The 20,000-nt window shown below is 38.6% G+C and overlaps 2 protein-coding genes across 2 annotated transcripts; both read right to left on the bottom strand.

Moving 5' to 3' along the window:
- Positions 1 to 1,109: 1,109 nt before the first annotated feature.
- LOC140303163 (PRELI domain containing protein 3B-like) lies at positions 1,110 to 7,108 on the bottom strand. The gene is made up of 6 exons (XM_072381805.1): positions 6,927 to 7,108; positions 5,616 to 5,784; positions 4,441 to 4,530; positions 3,797 to 3,867; positions 3,600 to 3,702; positions 1,110 to 2,270 (listed from the first exon to the last, which is right to left on the bottom strand). Exons 1-6 carry the CDS (start codon positions 6,956 to 6,958, stop codon positions 2,154 to 2,156), a joined length of 582 nt encoding a protein of 193 aa, XP_072237906.1. The 5' UTR covers positions 6,959 to 7,108; the 3' UTR covers positions 1,110 to 2,153.
- Positions 7,109 to 9,126: 2,018 nt separating this feature from the next.
- On the bottom strand, positions 9,127 to 12,692 carry tubb1 (tubulin, beta 1 class VI). The gene is made up of 4 exons (XM_072381804.1): positions 12,590 to 12,692; positions 11,816 to 11,924; positions 11,517 to 11,627; positions 9,127 to 11,207 (listed from the first exon to the last, which is right to left on the bottom strand). The coding sequence occupies exons 1-4, from the start codon at positions 12,644 to 12,646 to the stop codon at positions 10,066 to 10,068; spliced, it is 1,419 nt and encodes a 472-aa protein (XP_072237905.1). The 5' UTR covers positions 12,647 to 12,692; the 3' UTR covers positions 9,127 to 10,065.
- Between the last annotated feature and the right edge of the window lie 7,308 nt (positions 12,693 to 20,000).

Raw genomic sequence — 20,000 nt, 5'->3', positions numbered from 1 at the left:
TTCACCTCTTGTTAAGGTGACATGTTCAGTTTTACATTTGGCCCTTATGTGGCACTATTTAGCCTCTGCATCCGAGTGAAAACCTTATACTTCATTAGAAATAAATCAGTGTTTGCCTTAAAGCGGGGATCTCAAACTGAGGTCCTCAAGGGTCGCTGTCCTGCAGATTTTAGATGTTTCCCTGCTCCAACACACCTGATTCAGATCGATGCCTCTTTAGCTGGTTTGTGCAGAATTTAACAATTTTCTTGAATCTGAATCAGGTGTGTTGAAGCAGGGAAACATCTAAAATCTGCAGGACGGCAGCCCTTGAGGACTGGAGTTTGAGATCCCTGCCTTAAAGTGTAGTTTAAGCCTGAAGGCAAAAGTGTTGCTTTGATTTGACTGATACTGAATATGATTTGCTATATTATTAATACTGATATACATCAGTTAAACTGACTTTTTATTTATGGCTGCTGGAGGGCTGAGAGACTTTCAGCACAGGAGCATTTTATTTACCAACAGGTGAGTTTTCAATCTTTGACCTTTTTCTCTCATTTTTCACAAATTTTTAAATAATTTGAACATTTACTGGATGCGAGAAGTCTAAAGGAAGTAATATCATTATTTGATGAGCTCACAGACATCTGAAAATTTACCTTTTAAGACACCATGAGGTAAAAAAAAATGGGAAGTGGTTTGCTTTGTGGTAATGTCAAAGCTTGTTTTTAACTTTCCACTGGACAAGATTGTTTTAAATTATAAAAGTAGCTACTGTCTCTTCTCTAAACATTCAAAAAGAAAACGGGCCATTATTTCAACAGAGTAATAAGGATTTCTAACTTTCCAAAAAAGAACAGAGAGCACTGCAATTTAAGAGGTTAAAACATTCTGATTTTATTTCCACATTCTGCATCCGGTCAGAGAAGTTTTTCCACAGGCAACCAGTCAAAACTGCACAAATTACAATTCATAAATAGCTTATGATACAACATGAAAAAAAAAAAAAACATGGAATTCACTCCCTAATAAATATTATAGTTTAAAATATACATTAAAGAAACTAGTGCATCCACTTTATGGTAGATCCTCTCAAATACCGAGTGTAACCACTAAAGCAGTTCTACAGGTTCCACAGTATTTATAGCAGCTTTTTGTTTATTAATTAAAATGTGTCAGTTTGTAAGTCATGATGAAGGTCTCAGCCTTTACACAGAAACAAAGACGATATCATGTGTGTTCTCATAAAACTGCTGGAGGTCAGCGAACAAGTTCTTGCTGAGCTGAGAGCTCTGAACAGACGGATTTACATCTACACAACAGAAACGCAGTATTTGAGAAGGTCCTGCATTACTTCCAAAACATAAATATGGCAAAAACATTGATCCCTTCATTAAACTTAAACATCCAAACAACAAGTTATACAACATCAAGCTAGAGTCAGGCTAACACATGTTGCCTGGACAGAGTCTTGGTATCACCGAGGTCCCACAGGAAAATGTGACTTGGCTCTCAGACACAAATGAACCCCAAGTGCGAAACTTTTGTTTGACATGTTAAACCACCCATTTATGTCAACCGACTTGCATGTATACGTGACATGCACTGCATTTGGTACCCTTCTTAAGTAGTTTTCTTCTCATCATATCTCAGTGTAAGCATTCACAGTAATTTCTACATTTCTTACCACAAACTACTCCTCTTCAGACTCTGTTGCTGTACACAGAGCTCGTACCAGAGGAGACCTGCTGATATGATGAGGTCTTTTTCAATATAAATGCGCAGCTGGAAAAGTTGTGTCTAAGAGGCTGGACAAAAGGCAGCTTCTGCTTTGGCACTTTTCTTGTGTTTCTGGTTCATCCAGTGCCTCGGATGCCTTTTTGTCAACGCTACATGCCTCCGAACACACAAATGACAGCGGTGTTTAAACTTGTCCCTGAGTGTGCCGCCCACTTTTCACCCCAGAGTCACTGAAAACATTCATCAGAACCCCTTTATGCCGCAGCCTGCTGCTTAAAATATATCTAATGTAGATAGTAAAGTGTGCAAGAGTACCCTTAAATAATACAGAAAACCCAGAGCACCAAAACAGCACCAGAGCATCATAAAGGGAGGCTGGTTGTACTGATGTGTGATTTCTCTCAGACTCTGCTGAACAGAGGAGGTAGGTGTCATTTCTCAGTGACGGCTGCGGCCATCGGAGTGCGTATGGTTCCACACGCTGTGGCTGCCAGCTCCTCGATTTCTGCATTCAATCGCCTGATCACCCACTCCAAGGCTTCACGGCCCTGATCAAGAAAAAAAAATTAAATATTAGTCAAGGAATTTAACTGCAACAAGAAGAAAATTAGGATGAACGATATCACTGGAATAATAATTCTACTACGACTAATATATTTTTTTTTAGGACACATTTTTGCAGCATAACAATAAATAAAAGATACTTGTCATTACTCATTAAAAATAAGCTGTGAGTTTAATAAAAAAAAGGGGGTTTGCATCACACAAAGAATTTGTCTGATTATGTACAAAGCATCCATTTAATGCAGAGACTGCCCAGATGTACAGAGAAGACAAAGAAAAGATTTTGACTCTCTTCTCACATGATTACTTTGGGCACATTCTCAGTACAGATTAGGTGTGCCACAAAACGCCTGTTCTAACTGAACGCAACACAAAAATGAATGGGGCCATGTCCAAAATGTTGATTGTTGGAGGCTGAAAAAGGAAATCCAGTACATCAACATCTGAAAGTTCAGCTACAGGGACATTCCAACACTTCATCCAGCCATTTCCATTCAGACAAGTACCAATTTAACTTTAGAATAAGAAACATTTTTATGGGGCATACTGTTCTTATGAAAACTAGAGGAGCAGTCTAGCCCAAGCCATCGAACTTTACTGCAGTCATTTACTGCAATGTTTCAGAATGGGGGGGGGTCGAACTAATTCAACGTCTTCCGTCTATACTGGTTCCTCATTTTCAGATGAGGACAATTTGAAGGAGAGCTGATCATTTTATTTTTACTGTGCACATGAACAGCACAGAATGCTCAGTCACAAACCCTGTAGTTCATCTGCAACATTAACATTATTAAGACTCGCAGAAGAGTAGCTTATGTCAGAAAAGGTGTAGCAAAAGTTGCAAACACCATTTGATTTTAAGAGCTTTTGTGGACTGCGAAATATCCAAACAAGGTAACCACAGAAGACAAATCCTAAATTTAGATGTTATGCGCATCGTGGTCTTTTCTCCTCTTCTGCGATGATAGCAGCTTTTTTTGTGACCATTACAAACAGCTGTGATCACTATTGCTTTCATGTGGCTTCATGATTTAAATTACAAGACTCTTTTCAAACTCTTCAAGATTTTTTCTTTTGAAATACAGACCAGTTTTCCTTCTAAAAATCTGATCTAATAATAAGAACCTTCTGCATGTTTTATGTACTAGCTGAGGAAGGGTGGGATAATCATTTATTTAAAAAAAATAAGCTATTCCATAATTCAAATTTAACAGTTGGGTGGCAAACTTTACATATCATGTTCAGGCTAAACCAGTGATTATGCTTCTTATGTGCATGACCCGAGGAAAGTTTGGTTTTAATCAGAATCTCACCTTTCCAGCATTAGTAGAGATGGTGCTGGCCATAACTCCTTCGAGGTAACTGCTGAGACTGACCCCTTTCACAGAGATGATCGCTTCTTGGGTCAATATTGTTCTAGAGTGGACAGTGGTTTAAAATAAATTAAAGCCAATAGTTACCAGACAACAACTCTGAGTGCTTAAAAATGCCATGTCGTGTGAGAACTTACTTCTCCGGATCTTCGGGGTGTGGTTTGTAAGTTAACTTTTCATCCACAGACACCATGTTTGTGAAAGTGATCTGAAGAGGAAAATTACAAAATGATTAGTGAGCAAATAAAAGGTTCTATATGTACAGATCCAGGGTTACAACACCACCAACACTGAGGATATATCTAACTTATCAGCTGTTGGATATCTGGCAAAAAAATAACTGAACAGGGTTGACATTTAAGCTACCAAACTACATAACAAGTTAGACTTCATTCTGAGAATAACTCCCTTCGTAGCACTCTGAGAACATGGGTAAAGTAAAATGTACGTCGCAGAGAGCAGATCTAAACTGGGTGTGGATGCTTGGGGTTGACACATTTCAAACAGACAATGTTTTGTCAACAGAATCTAAGAATAATTTACTTCAAAATGAAAATCTTATTGAAACAGGAAGCAGAAATTAAAGCCGAGTTGTATCTCTGCTTGCAAATGTCAAGTCATGAAACTGGTAGCACAACAAGGTGACCCAGTACTATGTTCTATCATACCTTCAGGCAGCTATCTATAGATCCCAGGCTGATTTTAAGAGGCACTCTCGATAGTACAAACTGTACCATAGTTCTCAACATAGACTCAAGGGTAGGGCGTTATTGGTACTCACATTTGTGGATTGAAGTTCCAATGATTTCTCTTTGGGATCAACAACCGAATGCTCCTGCACATACGTGTATGTCCGTGCATTTCCAATGAGCTGAAGGCAAAGAAGGAGACACTTTAATACCAGCTTAAGTAACCTGCAATGCATTCATTTCTTTCTCTTGAAGACACTAAGAACACAACTGCTTATTCTTCATATAGCAGTCAGCAAAACCATCTGTTGACTTTGTATCATGAAGTGCTTCTGAGTTTAACAAAGTCTCACATTGTTTTATTTGATATCTTGAAATGCTCATTTAAACATTACATAAACTTTTTGGTCCACTAGCTTGACCAATAAAATTATTCTTGGATTTTCAGCTTCAGTCCTCACAAGGACAGAACGACACCCCTTTGTCTCAGAAACGAAATTCAGAAGTAAAGAGAAGAGAGGGGAAGATGTCTTCATGACACATCCAGTTTATACACAAACCCTGAGGCTCAGGAGTGATTGACTTTGAGACAATCCGATTAACGGCTGTGTTAATATGCAATCAGTCAGTGGGTTAGTCTGTGTCATAGACTGTCCTTGGATTAAAAGGGGCTAGCCATGATGTTATCACCGACTACAACCCCATCCTCAGACATCTATGCGAGGGTCAGGGCTAAAGAACACCAGCTGACTGGCAACTCTTTACAAAGAAAATACCACACAAGTAGCACGCATTAGCCTTCTCTCGCCTTATCATTACAGAGTTCAGAAAGTCACGGATACATGGAACGAGATCATATGACATGTTATGCAAGTCCAGAGGCCTCCGTCACTGCTCTGTGCTGAACTCGCCTCCAGTTCTAACTAACCTGACACACATATGGAAAGTTACGACACATGGTGTCATGGATTACATCTGAGCAATGTGAGAAATGGTACTACCATGTCCTGTACATCACGAGCCATGGCACACAGCCATGAACCCGCCTGGGACTCAGCCAGCAACCAGGTCTGCTGCTGTCCCCGGACAGAAATAGCCTTGCATGTTAAGGTCAGGTTTGCTGAATGGAAAGCATCCCCCTCTCACTGGCTATATCTGGCTTTTTAAGATGCTTTGTTTTTTTTTGGTCTGACTTTCAAGGAATTTTCCATCTGTTTTCCCACCACAATGAAACAAAGAGGCTCATACGCTGGGTTTTGACACTCACAGATTTCACTATTGATGGAAGACCCCACTCCGTGCTGAGCAGTCTTTGACTATGGAGGCGGCCCTGTTTGTCGACGCTTCTGTCCAGGACATCCACTCCGATCACACTGGGGTTCATGGGGTTGGGGTACTTCTGCATAGCAGCATTGGTCACCGTCTCCCATGGATGGCTGTCAAAGAAGGGCCATAAAGTATATGGAATCAATTTAAAAAGGCGATGGATATCCAAACCAGCTCATGTATAATATAGTACTCAAAAAGCACTTTTGAGCTACTATTCTCTCTTGTTAATTTCATACAACTTTAAAGATGTTCTCTGCAACATCAATAAACTGTTCTTCTGTCCTCCATTCTACATTTATCTGTTGACTATGTATCCACAGCTTCACAAATTCCCATTTTACCATAAGTTAAAAACACATACAAATTTGAATATTGTTTTTGATTTACGGAGCACTGTAAAAAGCACAGATTTACTATGCAAGATGCAAACTAACCATTTTAGCTATACGTCTTCCACCGCCTTGCTTCCTTCTTAGTTATTCTAACTGCTTGTCTTCTAACATTGATTAGATGACATTCCCAATTTAACAAAAGTTAAAGTACCTACAATAACAGTAAAACATCTATGCTTCAAGTTTTGGTGGATTAATCAAATAAATCGGTTGGTAACTTTTTTTTAAAAAAAAAGCTTTATGTGGGAATATCTGTAAGGATATCCAGTGTATTAGGAACTTAATATTGCTGAATAATTACGGCTTTTCTTTTTGAGTAGTAATGTCGTCGAACGTACTGCTGAAAGCGCTGAATGGTTGCCACGGAGACGTGGTAACGCGCCGACGTTGTGACGTAGTCAGTTACGGCAAAATGTAGGGGAAAGGTTGCGCGGAGCGGGCTGGAACAGAGGGAGCTCTGGGCTGAACCTGACTACGTCGTTACGCAATTCAAAAGAAATTCTGCAACCTGACAGTCTTGTGGTCAGCCTTCAAGGATTTTATGAAGTGTTCGTGTGCCTTCTTACGGTGTGATATGTGGTCAAAAACAAAAGGCACCGGTGAATATTTTGCGGAAGGAATAGGACTATGTTACTATAATAACTATAGTAGGCTATAGCCTCGACTACAAGTACACAAGCTGGTGGCATTAAAGTTTCAGTTAGCAGTCTTTTCAGTACAATGCTTGCTGTTATAACTGCATATGCTGGTCTCCGAAACAAATGAAAAGCCAGGCGGTGTTAGTTATCGGCTTGATCCAAAGAACCAGACAGACGGACTGCTTGTAAAAATACATGTCTTATAGATAAGATACTCACTTGAATATGTGCTCTGAGGTCCAGATTTTCATGGTTGTACCGGCGTGACCGATGCAGGAGTTAGCTCAGCTCAGAGTGTGGGTAAGCCGGTAGGTAGACAGTCACACTGACAAATATCAGTGAACCGCATTCAGAGACAGCAGCAAATCCTCCCCTCTCATACCGGAGCAGTCACATGAGTCCGTTACGCACTTCCGCTTGTGTAACTTATTACACGTGAGGCTGCAGACCTAGGAACAGCGAAATATGTAACATCTTTTCTTTATTTAAGCTACTGAATTGGCCTCCGACGTATTGTAATCTTGATTTTCACAGGATTACAGCGCTTCAGTTCAACGTGTAGTACGTTTTCTGTCAGACTGAGTAACTTTCCGATGCAGCGGACATTTAACCTCTGATGTTACACAATTCAGCTCAATCAAGGTTGCAGAATATCTTCAGCTGGTCCAACACGATCAAAGTCAAATCCTCACAGTAAACCATACACCTCACATGATGTCGGAACCTTTGCTACAATTATCTCTCTGCAGAGTAATATTTGATGCATTGTTTTATTTCTGTTTTTGCGGTTATTAAGTTGCAGAAACCAGCCTTTGTGATTCTGAAGAGTGGTAAGATAATAGACACAATAGAAAAGCTGAAAGAAAAAAAAAATCTGCTAATAATGTTAATTTATCAGATGATTTTTCCTAGCACATACACATTTTTTTGTTATCTATAGTTCAAGAGACATTACCCAACCTGTGCGGCAGGTTATTAATGCATGTGCTATGAAATTTTAATCCAATCTTTTTCAAGGTCACGCAAATTAATATGGATTCTTGAACTATTTAAATGGCATCTATCACAGCCTTTCACCAGCCTCTGGGTAGAATTAAGGGCCTACACCCGATTGGCTTCACTATCACCTTGTAACCTGAACCTGACATTGTACCCTGTGAGGTAATACTTCTCGTGTTGCAGTAACCTATATTCACAAGTGATTAGCTCACATCTTTCCCAGTTCACGAGTCCATTCAGCTTTTATGCACTGTGCAGAGGCATCTCCACATCATGTGTGCTTATCTTAAAATGAAGTGACCATGCTCTGCCCAAGTTATGTGTAATCACTATGCCACAGACTTGTTCAAGTAGGAGGAAACTGTGTGACAGCCTTAAACGGTATCATAGTAGTGCGCTATCAGAGCACTGTCAAATAGAACAGTTTGGTACAGTTCAAGTTCCAATGAAAAATTTTATGAAAAGGGAAAACATTTTCTGTTCCATCGGTTGTTAAACATGATCACTGGTTTTATTGATCATCATACAAAATACAAAAAATATTGTCAAGTTCAAACATCACAATTATGTTTTTATAGCTGTGGATTATATAGAAATGGGAAAATATCATGTTTCCTTACAAGCCTGCAAATATGTACATCCTATGTTCAATAGAAAAAAACAATTCATATACCTAAAACAAATATGGAAGAATATAAATAGTTTGAATCTGACAACATCACAGCTCTTATCAAACAATTTTAGCACCAAAACGGAGACAGTGACAAATGACCATATGACTGAACTAAGCTCGATTTATGGTTCTTCATTTAATGCAACTCTACAGACATATATTAGGATGAAACAGCAAAGGATACTGCTAACATAGTGAATAGTGCACTTGGTGTGGTATGTTTCAGATGGCAAAGCATGCTTTGCCCGAACATAGTCAAATGTATGGCTGTAAATGGCTGTAATATGTATGAGTTGTTCATAGTGCCACCACAAAAACACTAATATCAGTAAATGTAGTCATAATTCAACATTTAAAAGATGAAATATTTGCTATGCACTTACCTAATGGAAGATACATCTACTAAAGTAAAATTTAAAAGGCGATTTATATTTGGCATGTCTGTAGATGCGAGCAGCTTTGGCTCCTTACAGAAATGTATGTGGTCAGATAAGGCCTTGTTTCCACATCTGTGTATGTTCATATATGAGCAAACCGGAAGTCCATTCGTTCCTATGGGAGTATCTGTAATCTCTCGTGGATGTATGGAAAATGGAAGGTGGAGTGCCTTCCTTTGTTTTTCCACCTTGTGTATTTGAATATTTAAATTTTTTTGCCAGGAATTTTGTTGAGAAACTGCTTTGGTACTGAAGCTGTTGGACATATGGAATGCATTCAAAGCAGTTCATATATCCTTTTATTATGTCAGTCAGAAAAATTATCAGGCAGACCAACCTCTTTTAACATATCTTTCCGTCTCTATTATCAGTGTGGTTCTGTCTAGGTAATTTTGTTAGTGTTTTCCTTGAAACCAAATGGAAAAATAAACGGTAAAAAGGATCTTCTCCCATTGCTGTATGTAAGTTTTTCCACTGGAAAAGAAATGCATTCTTTACACTGAACACCAAGGGGCAAAATCTGATTTTACGACAGGATTACAGATGAAACGCACAAATGTGGAAATAAGACGTTGTAGTTTATGCATAACTGTAGATCAGCATCTTTACAAAAGAGGTATACAGTGCATGCCTCTTACAAGTAAAGATGGTGTCGTCACAAAAAATAGCCAGGATATTTAGCACATTTACATATAAAAACTAGCAGGCACACAGGTGTAAAGGCTCCCAGCATAGGTCTTTTTGATCTGGCATTGATCTAACGTATAAGCATGAATTAAGCTTTATAAGTTTCAACCACTATGTGCTAGTAAGTTGGCGAAAAAGTCGCGAAAAAGCGTCTGGATACAGCTTATCTCATGAAATAACTTCAAACTTTGCAATGACGATACTAAAAAGGTAAAGATATCTACACATGTATAACTTGTTTGGCAAATGGCCTAAAAACCTCCAGAGCATGTGTCATGCATGATAACAAGGTTTAACATTAGGTTACCAACCGTGGCTAATTGTCATGTTTAAGTAGGTACATCTGTCAGCTTTTTCCGTCTACCTTCAAGTTGAAGCTTGGTATTCCAAAAACGGCACCTGGGAAAGTCCTACTTGTATCCAATTAAGGGTATCAAAAGAAACCACAGTTAAAAGTTAAACAGCTAAATGATAGTTCTTTTCAGATGAACAAACCCGAATAATTTGTCTACATTTTTGCCACAAAGTGTCCCTCCATGCCCCACCATACACCCTGTGCATTCTACTCATCTACAGTTTCTTTGCTTGTTTCTATCACGGTTTCCAATTTGACTTCCGTCCGGGACTGAACTGATGTTGTTGCTGCTGATGAGGGTCCCTCCCCTTCCTCTTCTTCTTCCCAATCTAGATCAGCGGTAGCATCTTGGTACTGCTGGTACTCCGACACTAGGTCGTTGAGGTTGCTCTCTGCCTCAGTGAACTCCAATTCATCCATACCTTCCCCTGTGTACCAGTGGAGGAAAGCCTTCCTCCTGAACATCAGGGAGAACTGTTCGCCCACTCTGCGGAATATCTCCTGAATGGCTGTGTTATTGCCAATGAACGTGGAGGCCATTCTTAGGCCTCGAGGCGGGATGTCACACACAGCAACCTTGACATTGTGGGGGATCCAGTCGACAAAGTAGTTGCTGTTTTTTTGCTGGATTGCAAGCATCTGTTCGTCTACCTCTTTGGTGGACATTTTGCCACGGAAGATACCGGCAACTGTGAGGTAGCGCCCTCGTCTTGGGTCGCATGCAGTCATCATGTTTCGGGCATCAAACATCTGTTGCGTGAGCTCTGGCACGGTGAGAGCTCTGTACTGTTGGCTGCCACGTGCTGTCAGAGGAGCGAAGCCTGGCATGAAGAAGTGGAGGCGAGGGAAAGGCACCATGTTGACTGCTAGCTTCCTCAAGTCAGCATTGAGCTGTCCTGGGAATCTCAGAGAGGTCGTGACCCCGCTCATGGTTAAGGAGACCAAATGGTTGAGGTCTCCGTAAGTCGGTGTGGTCAGTTTTAACGTGCGGAAACAGATGTCATACAGGGCCTCGTTGTCAATGCAGAAAGTCTCATCCGTGTTCTCAAGGAGCTGGTGGATTGACAGTGTGGCATTGTAAGGCTCTACCACTGTGTCAGAGACTTTAGGTGATGGCATGATGCTGAAGCTGTTCAGGATGCGGTCGGGGTACTCCTCTCGGATCTTATTTATGATGAGGGTCCCCATGCCAGAGCCAGTGCCGCCCCCAAGGGAGTGAACCAACTGGAAGCCCTGCAGGCAATCACAGCTTTCACTCTCGTTCCGCACCCTGTCAATAACCTGCTCCACCATCTCTGCTCCCTCTGTGTAGTGGCCCTTCGCCCAGTTGTTCCCAGCTCCTGAGTTTCCTGTAACATCACATCAAAGTGACGGAAGTCAGCCAAACACATTAAATACGTAAAATCAAGAAATCGGATATTTTAATTTAAGTCATTGTCATATTTGTGAATTAAATTAAAGTGATCTGCACCAAAATTTTCAGTTGTTCATATAGTTCATATAGAATCTTGCTGACAGATTATTTTTCCATTATACAGGGATAAATGCAAAATGTTTTGTATTTGAACAAATATGTTTCCTTTAAAAATAATGACAGTCAACAAATGTAAGTTGACCCGATGAGGTATTTCATATTACCAATACTTTATCTGTCTCACCGTGGATGAAGTTGTCCGGTCTGAAAAGGGCCCCGATACGACTTCCTCTCACACTGTCCATAGTGCCAGGCTCCAGGTCCACAAGCAGAGCCCTGGGGACATATTTACCTCCTACAAACATAGTGGACATGTATTACCAGGATAAAATGAATGAATTAATGAATTCTGAGCGTAAACATGTCTGTACTTTCTGTCAAAGTTTAAGGGCAGCACTTGATAGGAATAGCATGAGTTATTTTTGACTCGTGAAATAAAATGAATGAGAAAGCATCTTAACAAGCAATTTTCTTCTGTTGTACCATGGGCTTCATTGAAGTAGACGTTGATCCTCTCCAGCTGGAGGTCGCTGTCTCCTTCGTAGATGCCTGTTGCATCGATCCCATGTTCTTCAGTGATCACTTCCCAAAACTGCAGAGAAGGAAATAATCATTGTAACTTCAACAGAACTCAATTTGTTTGTTATTTCACTAGCTAAAAGTTGACCAATATTGTGTCCATTTTACAGTTATCATCTTTAGGTTCCAATTGCTTCTCAGTGCGCACTGCTGTGGAGGTATTTTTATGTCCCTCCACATAAATTTAACCACTGATGTATTCAAATTGTAGAAAAACAAACAAAAACACTTTTATACCCCCAAAAAAGATTTCTCGACTTAATCTAATGTCAAAAAGCACCATGTGTTGCTTAAGCTTTATCGTGTTGTTCCCCTCTCTTGTTTTGTGTTAACCACGATAAAAATGTCCCACCCCTGTCAGTCTTGCTGGGGTTCTTATCTTTTCTCTGAGTGCTTGACAGGGAACACCCTGTGCCACTCACGATGAGTGACACAGCAAACAAACAAGTCCACAAACATGTCCACTACAATGAAATACAGCAAAAAAATACACTGGAGGCGTAAGCTGAACATGTCTTCACCAAGACATGTTAAAAGTAGTTTATATCCCAACAGATGTGTCAAAACACATTTCCCAAAATGACCCACGTAGTTTTGATGTGGGCCACGGAGACATTTTTCAGTCAGTTTTAATGCATATGAAAATTTTAACAGTGGAGAAGCTTTTGGTTTTATTACCTTTGAGCCGATCTGGTTGCCACATTGTCCAATTTGCAGATGCACAATTTCACGCATGATGAATGGGCGACAGTCCGCACAGCAGCTGAGGGTCTGAGATAGTCCCCAGTGCTCTCATCCGTCTTATATATGGGACGAGAAGTGATGTCATCAGTGATGGAGGGGAGTCACCCCAGTGAAAAAGATGAGAAGAACTAAAAAAACTAAATGAAAACTCTGAGAGGATTACATGCCGCCTAGGTCATCATTAGCATTATTATTAATATTTATATTTTTATTATTGTTTTCTCTACATTACATTTTTATTCTTTTTGTTGTACCTTCGTTTGTAAAGTGTATGGATTATACATACTGGACTTAAATAAATTCTACATTTTTATTCATTAGAAACTTGATGAAATAACCTCTACTGTGAGTTGATGGTTCACTTCTCTGTTAGCGTCTTAAATGAGTGCATTAACTGCATCAACAACATCGTTGTACTGGTTTTATAAAAGATATCCGTGAGCTGTACAACTGAGCTGAAACAGGAAGGAAGAGTGCTGAAGATGGATGGAAGCTGTGTGTTTCTCAATGGAAGATAACAACCATTTCAGTAACCGCATTACGACAATCAGACAGGCCTGCACTTCGAGCATGTCCATTCAATGTGATGTACTTACAAGGTTTAAAGGGTTGTTATATGATAATATGCTGCCTCATTTTGCATGTTCGAAATGCCCACAGGGTCAGCATGTTTCCCATGTTGAGTTACTCAATGTTTGTGGCACAGTTAATGGCACAAAATGGACAATGAGGGATGCTACCCTCTAGAGGATGAATGCAGGAATAACATGATACATGTGATTGTCTTTGTGGTTTAATGTTTGATGTGTACATTTTAACATGTTTTATCAGGTCTTCTTTAAAAGGGCTGATCAAACAAACTCATCCATGTTGTTCAAAATGTCCCAAAAGTCCTCCAACCAGAACGGCCACATCTGTTGTTTGTTCATTCCCTTGATTAGGACTGTTTCAGGCCTTAACAGTTCCATACTGCGGTTTTACTGAAGTGACAGTCCAGTGCTACTTTGCTTAAATCTGTTTAGCATTGTTGTACTCGACTTTATCTGTGCTGCAATCAGTTTGTTAAAGTTGGGTCAAAGTTATTTAAAATGTTCAGTATTTTCTGCCTCATTATCATAAGGTTGCTTTTTACTCACATTTACAACTTTATATAGGTAAAAGTAAAAAGTAAAAATGTCAAATCACACGCATACCTGTTGATTGAGAGAGACTTGCTGCATTTAAAAATTCAAAGAGCCCAAAGTCGTTAATTTTGAACTGACAGCTGTTACTGACTGAATTTTATTTTAGAGTGGCATAGGTTTTAAGGGTTTAAAACACATCCAGGTGAGATGCAGTTCCACAAGAAAATGTTACTCTTTATAAAAGACTTTTATACATATAAATATATAATCTTCCTTTTACAAACGACTTCTAAACACCCACCGAGGAGAAATAAAGTGAATTTGACGATTCAGTCTAAGACGAGGACAAATTAATTTTAAATGTATTTCTCAACTCAGAATTATTTACTCAACATTTTCAAGCACAAATACAACACAAATCGCTTTCCATAGCAAAAGCAAAACGTAAAATAGACTCAGCAGTGGAAATAAAGCAAAATGTAAATGTTTAAAAGATTAAAAACACTTGGTAATAATCGTAATGGCAGTAAAATATTAACAGAAATAACGATTAAAATTAAATGTCAAAACAGACGTGATAAATATAGGCTAATATCAGAGAGATATGTTTTAAGCTTTGTCTTAAAAACAAATAAGGTGTCCGTGTCCTATATGCACACTTGAAGGTGGTCCCAGAGAAGACCACCGAGAGCTAAAAGTTCAAGTCTCGGAGCAACAAGAAGGCCTTCATTCAGAGAGACATGAATTCTTCTGGGGTGGCAGGGGACAATGAGATTTTTAAGATAAGACAGAGCTTTGCCATTGAGGGTTTTGTAAGTTGATAAGAAAAATTGACTAAAACAGGGACAAAGCATGTCATATCTCTTAGCAATACTAGTTGATACTCTGGATGAGGCTTTTAGGGCACATTGAAAGATTTTAAGGGAATTATATGGTTACTTTGCTAAAATAGCACTGCAGTAGTAGTAGATGGGATAAACTCATGGCTCTGTTTTTAGTATCACTTTTAGATGGGATTCTCCTGATTGCAGCAATGTGACACAGATGAAAGAAGGCCGCTCTAGAGACCAAGAGACTCTGTTTGATATGTTTATTAAAAGAGAAATCCTAATTAAAAATGTACTCAGAGGTTCCTCGCACAGGAACTGAGACCGAGGTTATGCCATCCAGAATAACTGTATGTTTAGATTGTGAATCTCTGAGATTTTTTGAGCCAAAAACAATGACCTCAGTTATACCTGAATACAAAAGTAGAATATGACGGATCTTTGTGTCTCCAAGAAAAGCCTTTCTTTTTGGGGGGATAAATTGTAATGAATTGGACTTATCTTTAAAATGCCTTGAAATGCTGTGAATTGGTGACATATAAATATATACAACTGAACTGAATACATATATACAACTGAATTGAAAAGATAATTGAATAGATTTCAATATGATAATTGACATGTAAGAGATGTAACTGAAATAGTTTTCTTTGGATCTAAAGAACTTGTTATTTCAGATAAATGAAGATATGAACTTTGTTTGGGCATTTTAAAGTGGGATCCAACTGACACAAATAGAAAGCTATTTCCTTTTTTCCCCTATGTTTTCCTCTGTTAAATATAGCTTATATTTTCTTTTTCCTACTTTTTCCTTCCTTCCTTCGTCCTGTGGACGGAGAAATATGCAAATCTTTTCCAATTTTTCTTTGAAGGACTTTGAGAGTAAATATTCTCACGCATTTGTTGACAAACCGGCAAACTCTGGCTTTTATTGATACTGCACTTAATTATGGCACAAACACCTGCTGACATCACATGTTTAAATTTCCAAAGTCCCAACTGTTTTTGGGATGTGATGCAGACTGAAAAACAGAAATCGATGCATATTACACAAATCTAAATGAGGTTGACGAGACAAAACATGAACACTTTTGGTTTTCAGCCAGTCTGCTGTGACATAGAAGTCACAGCAAAAGTAAGAATCACAGCATTTATTATTACTGTTACTGTGCAAACGTTTTCTCATTTGCAGTCGTACTATATAAATGTGTTTTCCTACAACTATTTTTTGGACTGTCTGTAGTTTGATCATAAACTGACATGATAAGTGAGGGTGTTTATCAATGATTATCTGCTTTGAGACCAAGTGACACCACAGAGTATACGCGTATCTGCCTTTACATGCACATGAACTTCAGTGATATCCCATTCTTAATCCATAAGGTTTATTATGATGTCGGCCCACCCTTTGCAGCTTTATGGACCTTGCTTTGTGCGCAGTCATGTTGGAACAGGAAGGGGCCATTCCCAAAGTGTTTCCACAAAGTTGGGAGCATGAAATTGTCCAAAATCTCTTGGTATGCTGAAGCATTCAGAGTTCCTTTCACTGGAACTCAGGGGCCAAGCCCAGCTCCTGAAAAACAACCCCACACCATAATCCAACTTCTACCAAACTTTACACTTGGCACAAAACAGTCAGATAAGTACCGTTCTCCTGGCAACCGCCAAACCCAGAGTCGTCCACCTCTGAGACCAAATGACACCACAGAGTGTAAAACACTTAACGTGGGAGCATTTGTTTAAAGAGAATGAATATGATCATTTACCTGTAGATTTTTCAGGTTACATTTCTCTCCTCAGCGTGTGCACAGACTGAATAAACCAATATGAGGCTCAGTTCAGAGTGGCCTCCAGTTAAACTTGACATATTCACGCACCTGGTTCTGAGGACAGTGATAATGACAAGAGATCTAAAGTGCCGTGCATGCACACAGAAATGTCACACTTAGTCAAATGATTTGTCATTGTGATCTCTGTAATATTTTCCGCTGGCACCTGATTTGGCAGTCAGGAAGATCATGGAACAAAAGCCCCTTCTACACTGTGTATACCAGTATACCAGCGAAACTGTTTGGGTATTCACCAAAAGCTGTGGCCTTTAGAGGAGGAAAAAGAGATTTACTTCCTGAAACGAGTAAACAAAGTTTGTAACAAAGAAACAGCAGAAGTGGGAAGAATGTTGTTTTGAAAATCTGGAATTCAGCCTTTGACTTGTTTCTGTGATTTCAGTCATTAGTTCTTCCTTCTGTTGTCGGTTGGGGTTCATTAGAGAACCACAGTAGCATTTAGTTGTCATTGATGACCTTTATGTGTTTTGCCCTGAGCCTCTAGCGCTTGCCGTTTGACGCATTTATGGAGGGAGGTGTATGTGTGTGTGTGTGTGTGTGTGTGCGTGCCAGTTTGTCTGCTATGTATGATTTGTGATGCACACAGTGTTTACATGCATGCAAGTCAGAGTGAAAGGGCAAAGAGACATTTAAATATCCAGATCACTATCAGGTGAGTGAAAGTGATGAGACATCTGGCTCTCATTCAGAAATGTTTCCCAAACTGTATTATCCAAACTGTTATCAGTAATTCTTATTGTGATATTTAAATACGCATTAAGTATATAAAACAATACATGAGTAGTACTTTCAGACTACCAGGACTGGATAGTGTAGTGATATGATGTGGGAGACCTGGGTTCAAATCCCCTCCAGTAGGGGTCCTGGGGTAAGACCCCTTTACCCTATCTGCCTACCTGTAAATTGCTTTGGATAAAAGCATCTGCCAGATGCATAAACATAAACAACAGAACAAGAACAGAAACAAGTGCAGTGAGCTTTATCTCATGTAGTTGGAGGTGCCACAATGAACAACAAATATCCACATCTCATGACATTCCACGGGTAATTCAATTAATTAAATAGTACTTGGTTGTCATGGAGATGGCTCTGTAATAAGTAGCTCTGCTCACACAAGTTGCAGTGATAAAATACTTTTGTTGTTATAAGATGGAAACTGTAGTATCACTGCAGTTTGTCATACATGTTGCACATTCCTTGCTTCTGTCCTGTGATGTTAAAGTGTGCCAGTCTTTTCAAGGACTGTTCAGGCTCCCGTTGCCCAGTCAGCCACGCCTAAGCAATTACTCTTGACCTCTTTTGGAGGTGTAATCTATCAACAGAAGGGCACCAAATTAAAGGATTCTCCAAGTGTCTGAGCTCTACCAGAGGACTGACAAGCAAGCGTATAACGTTTGCTGATGTGGGGCTTTTTAATGTTGCTTTGAAATCTTCTGTGAAGAGCAAAGAAAATAATACACAATATTCAGCTCCCTGTGACTTTTTCCTGGGAACATGTCAATTGTTACATTTTACATCTTCCTTTAGTTATGTTTTCTTCAGTTTTAAAAATAGGATTCCAAGATATCCCAGCTGGGCTTTTTCTAAGCTCTCAATAACTACACAATCATGCATGTACAACAAGGGATAACTAACACATAACTCTGTGAGAGTGGTCAGCTCTTTCCTTACCTGGTATGAAGCATTTTTACCTTTTGATTCAAATATCAACAGGATTTTTAACAAAATAAAATACAGATTTGAGAAAATGCCATTGAACCACTGGCAAAGTGTTGCATGGTCAGTGTTTTCAAGATTTCAACCTACTTAAATTATTTATTGTTGTAATAAACTTAAACATAATTATTTATGTAAAGTTTAAAACACGAAACACTGACTTTCTTTGACTTATACTTGTATATTGTGGAGTTATTAGTTGTATTAGATTAGAATGAGTGTTTCTTGAAATGTATTCACCCTTTGTTTATGTGTGTAGATCATTTCTAATAACGTGATCAACAGGCTTTCAGAGTCATTGATTAAGAGTTTTTTTGGGTGGGTAAAATGATAATAATTTCTGCTTCAAAGAGGGCGCCTCTCCCCTTCTGTACCTTTGCTTCATGACGCTCCGGGCAGTCATGTGATCCGACCCTTCTTTGTCAAGCAGCACCAAGGCGGAAGCCAGGTGCAAGCTAACCTTCGCTTCAAATTAAAAGCACGAATCTACTTTACCTACTTTACTTTACTTTAAGGTCAAATGTACAGATTCGTCTTCTTGTGGATTCGTCTTATCTAATTACAGTGATAATGATGCGTGTTTCTTTCAAATCTGTAGAGATGGAGAAGCTGTAGTTGAAACTTCCCAGGTAAAACATGCACAGATATACACACACAATATGTATATACATATAGCTAGTAATAGCTATAATTGCTCCAAATTTAATCTCTTAAATAGCATGAGATGAAGAATTATCAAATCCCAGAGTTGTTATTAAAATGTGTTTTTTCCTTTTCTAAATGAGACAAGTTTAATGTGTTTATAGACATATTACACTATATCTATAAAAATAATAAAAATTTATTCATTGTCGAGTTGTACATTAATTTGCATTTTATATTGATGAGAAATTAACAGATTAGCAGTGTCCCTTTTCATCAGAATCAACAACAAAACATTTAACCAGTGAATGAAAAATTGTTTTTGCAGATCATTGTACTTGTGGTGTCAATTTGACTTGTTTTATATTACAAAATCAGCTGTGGTGACAATGTATATTAAATAGATATAAATTTTGAGAGAACACAGGTATAGACACTGCATTAATTAATATTGTGTAGTTTATAACAAAAGCTTTGTGTTGGGGTATGCTCTCTGTCAGAGCTGTTTCCAGTCTTTCAGGGTTCTGGCTCAAATTAGTCTGAGATCTTGAGACTTGATTACATATGTAGAGTCCTCTTGTGCAGATCAACCAAATACGTCTTGAAGATGCTTTTAAAAAAGTAAAAAAGTAGAAGAAAAATTGTTTAATTCAGCATGACAAAAATATATATTTTTCTTTATTTCATCAATCATTCTGTGAAGATTGAGATTTACCTTTGAAGCCATTTGGAGGCTCTTGACCAACTCTTGCTACATGCATTTATTTCTCAGGAAACCCATAAAGTGGACTCAGACTGGAGTGGAAATTATTATTGGATTAACCAATTTGATGATTAATGGATAATTGCTTCTATAATTGATTTATGGTATTTTCTTTTTTGTCAAATTTGGAATAAAAATTGCAGAATCTTTTTTTTTCATGATTGAATTTTTCTGTAATTTTCAAGAATTAAGTGGGATTCTTTTGGAGCATGCAACAACACTATCTAATCACAGACTCTGATAGTAAAATGGCTATTTATAAGTAATTAATTAATCAATAGGCTGTAATTAATTGACAAAATAATGAATTTATTAATTAATACTGCCAATAGTATTTAGCTACAGCTAAAATGCTTTGTGGTCATTTGCATTTAATTTGAGCTGTTATGTGTCACATTCTATTATTAATGATATTTTTTCTATGAT

This window comes from Leuresthes tenuis, unplaced genomic scaffold (genome assembly GCF_036924035.1).
Source record: "Leuresthes tenuis unplaced genomic scaffold, fLeuTen1.0.hap1 SCAF_3, whole genome shotgun sequence".
NCBI classification, from domain to species: domain Eukaryota; kingdom Metazoa; phylum Chordata; class Actinopteri; order Atheriniformes; family Atherinopsidae; genus Leuresthes; species Leuresthes tenuis.
This window is presented reverse-complemented; position numbering and strand designations above follow the sequence as displayed.

Excerpts from the sequence above, each read along its gene's own strand:
- LOC140303163 (XM_072381805.1), bottom strand. The coding sequence starts at position 6,958 with ATGAAAATCTGGACCTCAGAGCACATATTCAA. Across the intron at positions 4,531-5,615 it reads TTCCATCAATAGTGAAATCT|CTCATTGGAAATGCACGGAC; the intron begins GTGAGTGTCAAA and ends CTTTGCCTTCAG. Across the intron at positions 2,271-3,599 it reads TCTCTACTAATGCTGGAAAG|GGCCGTGAAGCCTTGGAGTG; the intron begins GTGAGATTCTGA and ends TTTCTTGATCAG.
- tubb1 (XM_072381804.1), bottom strand. The coding sequence starts at position 12,646 with ATGCGTGAAATTGTGCATCTGCAAATTGGACAATGTGGCAACCAGATC. Across the intron at positions 11,925-12,589 it reads GCAACCAGATCGGCTCAAAG|TTTTGGGAAGTGATCACTGA; the intron begins GTAATAAAACCA and ends CCTTCTCTGCAG. Across the intron at positions 11,628-11,815 it reads CTACTTCAATGAAGCCCATG|GAGGTAAATATGTCCCCAGG; the intron begins GTACAACAGAAG and ends CTATGTTTGTAG.